Raw genomic sequence first — 7,090 nt, 5'->3', positions numbered from 1 at the left:
GTGTTCTTTTTCTCCTGTTGGGTTGCCAGGTCCAAGTGTAGTATGATAGTTTTTCACTCACCTTAGGATATTTTATTTTGTCTTGTTTAGTTATTATCTTTTAGAAGCCTATAATTTTTTTAATGAGGAATAGAAAGGTAGTTGATCCGTAGGGGATGGGAAATGATGAACTGGGAGGAGTAGGGGGAGTAGAAACTGTAATCAAGATATATTGTGTGAGAAAAGAGTATATCCTCAGTAAAAGAATAAGAGAGAGAGAAACAGAGAGAGACAGAGAGACAGAGACAGAGACATAGAAAGAGAGACAGAGAAACTAGTAATATGGATAATAGAGGGAGTGGTGGGGAGCCATTATCTTGCCCCACTGCTCTCTCCAGTGTCATTATGTGTTTGACATTTTATACACCATACATTAGACAGTTTCATTATCTTGATTTCCCTAACATTTTGCTTTGGGGATTACACATTGGCATAAGCAATGGATGGTATAATTGGAATTTTATTCTTCAATTCTTAAACCTAGTTTCTTTTTTCTACCTTAGGTTTGTTTGATCTAATATTTATGGCAAAGAAAGAAGTAGACTATTATGCTTACCCAGCCCAAACATCTTTCATCTTTCCTCTTACAGCCCGTTATCCACCCATGTATTAAACGCTGGCTTTTGGAGCCTAGGAATGGCAAGACAGACCTGAATGGTAAAACTCATCATGGCTAGACCAGATGTGTAATAAACCAAGAAAGTAAAAACAAATAAAATATTATTAAAATTTCAAAATAAGAAAAACAGACATGAGAATAGAAACAAGAAAATAAAACAAAGCCAAACCCCAGGAATACTATCAAGGTTGGAGTAAAATCTCATTTTGTTTTCAGATAAAAATCAAGTCGTCCAGATATTCAGTAGTATGGAAAGCAGTGGTTAAATTTTATATGAATTATATAATAAGAATAAAAACACTAGGTGGCAATTTTCACAAACAAGTGTATAAGACCTATGAAACACAAAGGGGTTATTTAGTGGTGAGAAAATCAAGACAGAATTCCATAAGAGTGTCACTTGAATTGAGGCATTAAGCAAACATAGCAATTGGCCAGTCACTTGGGACAGGAGGACAGAAGGCCAATGCTTTTATGACTACAACTGGAAGAATGTAACTGCCAGCTCAATCTGGAGAGGTCGTTCCAAATCTTTCCTTATTCAGTCACCCACCTTATAATGAACAGGAAGGCAATTTTACAGGAACAGCATCTGTCAGCTATGTGTCTTTCGCTTGCAGCTTGACCAACACTTATTTTCTCAAACATGAGTGTGGCAAAAATCTGCCTTTCTCAGGACATCAGATTATAAGAATAAATTGAGATGATGTGCATAAAGATACTGGGCAAATAATACAGATTGCTTAGAGGTATGTTTTTCAATGTTTAGTGAAAGTTTAGAATATTTTTGAAAGTAGAACCTATAAATTCAAAATATGAGAAGGGCTTAGGGACTCATGTATAAACCAAATTATATGAAAATTTCTAGAATATATTTCATGGGCAGTAAGGATTCATTATCTAACAAATATTTGTCACTGACTACAAGCTAATACTCAAGGAAATTGTCAAAGTACTTGTATCCCAAGCAATAAAATATTTTACTATGTTAATTTTTGAATTCTTCTGGAAGAAGAATCCCCCCAAATATCACATGATATTTTTTTTCAAAACCCCAAACATGTATTAAGTAAAATGCTGTAGAAATATCTCAAGTCATTCTGTAAATACTAACTTTGAAAATACCAATGACATCATGTTCTTGATGCTATAGTTTTACTGAAAAATAATAAAAATGATTTAGGGTGGTTGAAGGTCATGTAAAAGGTAATTTACTTCTGAAAACATTTTACTAACTGCATTACAAAAAATTTAAATTATAGTACACATATATTCCATAGAATATGTGTGTGCCTTTAAACTCCAAAGTTGTTGCATTAAAGTCTGCGAAAATTCAGCATTTAAGTATAATTAAATCTGGATATCCAAAAATCTATTACAAATGATCATTTAAAACTATGGTGTGATAAAAAATAGAATGAGTTAATCACATTTATTTAGTGCAGCTTCTACCCCAAACTCTTTCCAAGGCAAGAAGCATAAAAAATAAATAATAATATAAAATGATTAAATTTCGCTTGAGAAAAGCGAAACTGGCCTCAAGAGAATACAAGCATATGATGTCTAAATACCTTGATTAATTTAATTTTACTTTTTGTTTTTAATTTATACTTTAAGCTTGTATTTATAACATTGCATGTTAGTTTGATGTCATTCCCATTTTTTAGTTGATAAGTACAAGTTATATGAGGCACTAATTCAGATCTGGTTATCCATGGATGTGTGTAGTACAGGTCGTTTTTGTTTTTCTAGGTCAATATCTTCATGGGGAGGTACTGGAAGCTGTACCATCTGGATAGGAAAACTTTGAGATAATTTGGTGCTTTGTGTTTTGGAAGTAGGTGCTGTGGTACTGAAAAGCAAAGTACTCATTTTGGGGCCTCTGTAGAGTAAGATTTATAGTCTCAAATTGCAAAATTGCTAGAAGAGAAAAGAAACTGTGAAAAAAATTCTCAATGAAGTTTTATTTTCTTGATATTTGTTGCTAGGGATGAAGCATAGCAGATGGGCCAGGAAAATGAGGAACTAATATTTGGCTCAGGGAGGAAGGTAGATTCCTCAACAGAGGGATGTAGGGATAAGTCCCACCCCTTAGGGACCTAGGAACATGGAAAGCAGCATTGGTTAGGATGATGAATACACTAGATTTCACATTTTTGATGTCCCTTCATGTCCTGTAGAGGATGTAGTCTTTCCTAAGCCTGTTTTAAGAACTACTCATCTTTAGAGTTTATGAATATTCTCTTAGATGGAATTTCACAAAGTTTAAGTAAAATCCTTATGACAAGGTAGCCCAAAAGTAACTACAAACAACAACCAGGACACAGCAATTTCTTGCTGATCAAATAATTATTTTGGTAGATTTGTACTCTGAGAAAGAACAAAGGAGATAGGGAATACCAAGCTACGATAGGCTTCCCCACCCTGCACAGTGTGTACTGGCCTCTGTTAAGCTCCACATCCTCTTTAAAATATGACGTCCTTGGAGCAGGTGTCAGTGTCACAAGTGATGCAATCTACCCTACATCAATTTGAGGATAACCAGCTGTCTTAAAAGTCTGAGGAATACTGATAAATGTTCTAAGCTTCTTCTTTATTATGGATGTGGATGAATTTTGAAACTCCTTAATGGTATGAATGAAAGATGAAGTTCATTGAGAGATGTATTTTTCACACTTTGTTTAACTACATCATTTCCAGTATTCTGAAAGATAGTCTGTATCATGTATGTGGAACCATGAGTAACAATGCACATATACTATTTACCACTAAGGTAGTATATGCCAGCAAATGTTTACATATGGAGGGATATAAATATGAACATTATACGGAGGAGTGTCAAAAACACACTTTATGAACATTTCTGACTTATTTGAATTTATAAAACGATAATTTAAAATTAAGTAGAAAAAATATAAAAAGAAATAATACTTATTTGATGTTTGGGGGGATGTAATAGAAATTTTAGAGTCAAATTAGTCAACCACCCAACCATCCAAACAAGCACCCACATCCTACATATACCATCTAAATCCTGACCATGTTTTGACCTTCAGTAGACTATTCAGCCCTTCAGGGTGGCCTCAGTAAGACCTGGTATATTTAAGCCTTCAATTTGGATATAATCTCTGCCTAGTTCTCATGATCATTTTAGGCTTATTTACTGTAAAATATGGATCTGACTGAAAGTTCAAAGGTGGTCAGTATTATTTTTCCCTTCATGAACCAAATATTTTAATCCATGAACAAAAGAAAATTTTAGTAGTGCACAGTAAGTCTGTGACTTTTATTTACACCTAAGAGTAAAGAGGAGGGTCATCAATATAGCAGAAAGAAAACCCTTTCTTTAGGACCACATATGAAATCTTGATTTAATGCATAAATTGGAATATTCTTTAGCTGTGGCATAAGGGCAACAAGGAAAAATTATCATCTGTCTTACATCTTGGGAAGGTTAACATGACATGACTGCTGAGGAGCCTGAGAAAATGTCATATTTCAGAGTCACAGCAAACACCTTTTTGGGGGTGTAGAAGTCTCAGAATTTGAAAATTACTGAGTAATTTTGGCCACTGTGAGTAGATGCTAGGAATTATATTTTTCCCTATTTAATTTCTGTAAAGTGTCAGAAGTTCAAGGGGGTCTTAGCTGTCAGCATCCTAAAATTACTCACCATCTTTTAACTTCCAAATTAAAGGTGAAGAAACATTGATGCATGGGGAAGAAAATGGCTTATTAAATTCCACAAATGCACATGTATCTCATCTACAAAGACATAAAATCTCAATTTCAGTAAAGTTTTTTTTATCTAAGTGAGATTTTAAAAAAATAGGTTTTTTTTATCCAAATAAAGTTATATTTTTAAAGGTGCCTCAAAAATAATGCATAATTTGGTACTGAAAACAAGAGATAAGAGAAAGAATGATGATGTTCTTAGTGTCTTAGCTTGCATGGCATTTGGAGGAAGGAAGGATATACAAGTCTCACATACAGATAGCATATTAGTTATACTTATAAGTTATAAGAGGCCCTCTCAATGCTTTTGTACTTGAATTGTCAGATATATGATATCTGTAGAGATGCTGGTTAGAGGGAGTTGTAAAAGTGAAGACAGGTAGGAGAATCTGGTAATTCAGAAAGGGTACAAAATAGAAGGAGAGAGGAGGAGATGGGGGAGAGAGAAGAGAGGGACATAGACACATACAGACAGATTTTCTTATATTCTCTTCTAACCTTGCTATATAAGATACACATTGGGCAACAGATGTAATGAGTAATTTTGTGCTTGGAAACATGATTTGACTGAGAAACTTCTGTAATAGATGGTCTTTAAATGAAATGAGAGTTTACAGAGTAATGTACTCATTTTAAGCAACCATTATGGTTGTCAACAGTGACTGGAATGCAATAGTTTAGATGTTTGTTAGTTAAGTCAAAGAATGAATGGTATGCTCCAACAATTACTGGCAGTATATAAAGGGCTCAGGATAGTAGAGACATCTATACTTGAAAAATATTCTTTTGCAACCCAAGCGAATTCTCCCCTATTGACAACATGTGTTGTAACTACTACGGAAGCTCCTGTGGCTATGGTTGTGGCTATGGCTCTGGCTCTGGCTGTAGATATGGCTCTGGCTATGGCTGTAGATATGGCTCCAGCTATGGCTCTGGTTGTGGTTGTGGCTATGGCTCTGGCTTTGGCTGTGGATATGGCTCTGGTTATGGCTGTGGATATGGCTCAGGCTATGGCTGTGGATATGGTTCAGGCTACGGCTGTGGATATGGTTCAGGCTATGGCTGTGGATATGGCTCCAGCTATGGCTGTGGATATGGTTCAGGCTATGGCTGTGGATATGGCTCTGGCTATGGAAGTGGCTGTGGATATGGCTCCTACTATAGGTCTGGATGCTGTGGCTACCGACCATCTTGCTACAGAAGATGCTATTCTTGTTGCTAGAACATCCCCAGGAGAGGAGCAGTTGCTTCTGAACTGACACTTCTGAAGATAATGCTTCTTTAAAGACCCATGGACAAGAAACTACGAATTTATCCAAGCCTTTGACCTCCAGCTACACATTTTTAGAAGGCATCTTTGTGATCTGGGATCTGCAGTATCATCCTACTAGCTCTCAAATGTCAGTCTTTCCTCTCTTGCCTTCTGGTTCCGTTGTCTGAATGTGTTAATGGTTGTAACATCTACAGCTGGGAACATAATTTATTTTCAATAAAATGGGCCTTGGTTTGTAACAAACATTTGTGTACTTGTTTGTGAGATATCCCTGCCGTGGCTTATCTTGAAAACTGTGTTAACTCTGCATTGGCTGAAGTTTAAGTATCACTTTGATTTGATAGGTGTGAACCTTCTTATTTTGCCTCAATAATGTCTTCCCTACATGTTTTCGATGCACATCTCAGGACTTCATTCATCAAAGCACAAGCCACAGAGTACTTGTGCACTGAGCTTTGGAAATGGGGATGGAAAGAATAAGAGTAGAAGGATGCTACACACTTACTAAGTTATAGCAAATGTCCCACGTAGGACAGACACAGCCTGAGAGCTTAATAGACAAATGAACTGGGAGAGCTTGTTTTCAGAGTTATGGAGGAGTTAAAGCTAGACTTGGATATTAGGCAAGAGAACTAAAACCTCAGAAAGAAATGAGCTAGAAGAAAAATATTTGATTACACACCCTACATCAGATAGAAATGCAAATATCTTTGCTGAATTCAGACAAGTGATTTGGTTTACTCAAATAGCAAGCGTTTTTTGAACAGGCCACATCCTGGATATGGTAAGAGTATTTCTGTGCTCTCAGGACATTTGCATCACCATGGAGAAGATAGACAGACAGACAATGGTGATGACACATACCGACATATGATTCCAGTTGAGGGGCTGCAGTGTAGTGGGAAACAGTAGGGGTGGATCAGTCAGACAGTTCAGGGATGCATTTTGAAGTTGTGCTTTTTGAGCTACTACTAAAAAAATGACAGTAGCAATGAAAGACTATTTGGGTTTCATTTACTCATTTATTTTTATTATATGTTTTTCTTTATTGAAAATAGATATTTTCTCATATCTTGATAATGATTTCCCCTTCCTTTACTCTTCCTGGTTCCTCTCAATGATCTCCCCTCTTATCCAGGTCCACACTGTTTCTGCTTTCTTTAGGAGACCAACAGGCTTCTAAAGAATAATATAGTAATATAAAACAAAATAAAACTTGTTGCAATTGGACAAGACAAACAAGCAAACAAAAACATAAGGAAAAAGCCCCCAAAATGGCATAAGAAACAAAAGACACAGAAATTCACTCTCCTGCATTCTCAGGATCCCATAATAACATGAACCTGGATACTATAATACACACAAAAGGACATGTAGGACCAAAAAAGAAAATAGAGACAAATAAAAATTAAAAGAGTAAGAAT

The 7,090-nt window shown here is 35.8% G+C and overlaps 1 protein-coding gene across 1 annotated transcript; it reads left to right on the top strand.

Annotated features, from left to right (window-relative positions):
* The first annotated feature begins 5,213 nt into the window (after nucleotides 1-5,213).
* Nucleotides 5,214-5,615, top strand: LOC126515239 (keratin-associated protein 6-2-like). The gene has a single exon (XM_050164748.1). It carries the CDS (start codon nucleotides 5,214-5,216, stop codon nucleotides 5,613-5,615), a length of 402 nt encoding a protein of 133 aa, XP_050020705.1.
* Nucleotides 5,616-7,090: the final 1,475 nt, after the last annotated feature.

This window comes from Alexandromys fortis, unplaced genomic scaffold (genome assembly GCF_014885135.2).
Source record: "Alexandromys fortis isolate MF-2015 unplaced genomic scaffold, M_Fortis_MF-2015_v1.1 scaffold_162, whole genome shotgun sequence".
Taxonomy (NCBI): domain Eukaryota; kingdom Metazoa; phylum Chordata; class Mammalia; order Rodentia; family Cricetidae; genus Alexandromys; species Alexandromys fortis.
The sequence above is the reverse complement of the archived record's forward strand: the minus strand, read 5'-3'. Positions and strand labels throughout refer to the sequence as shown.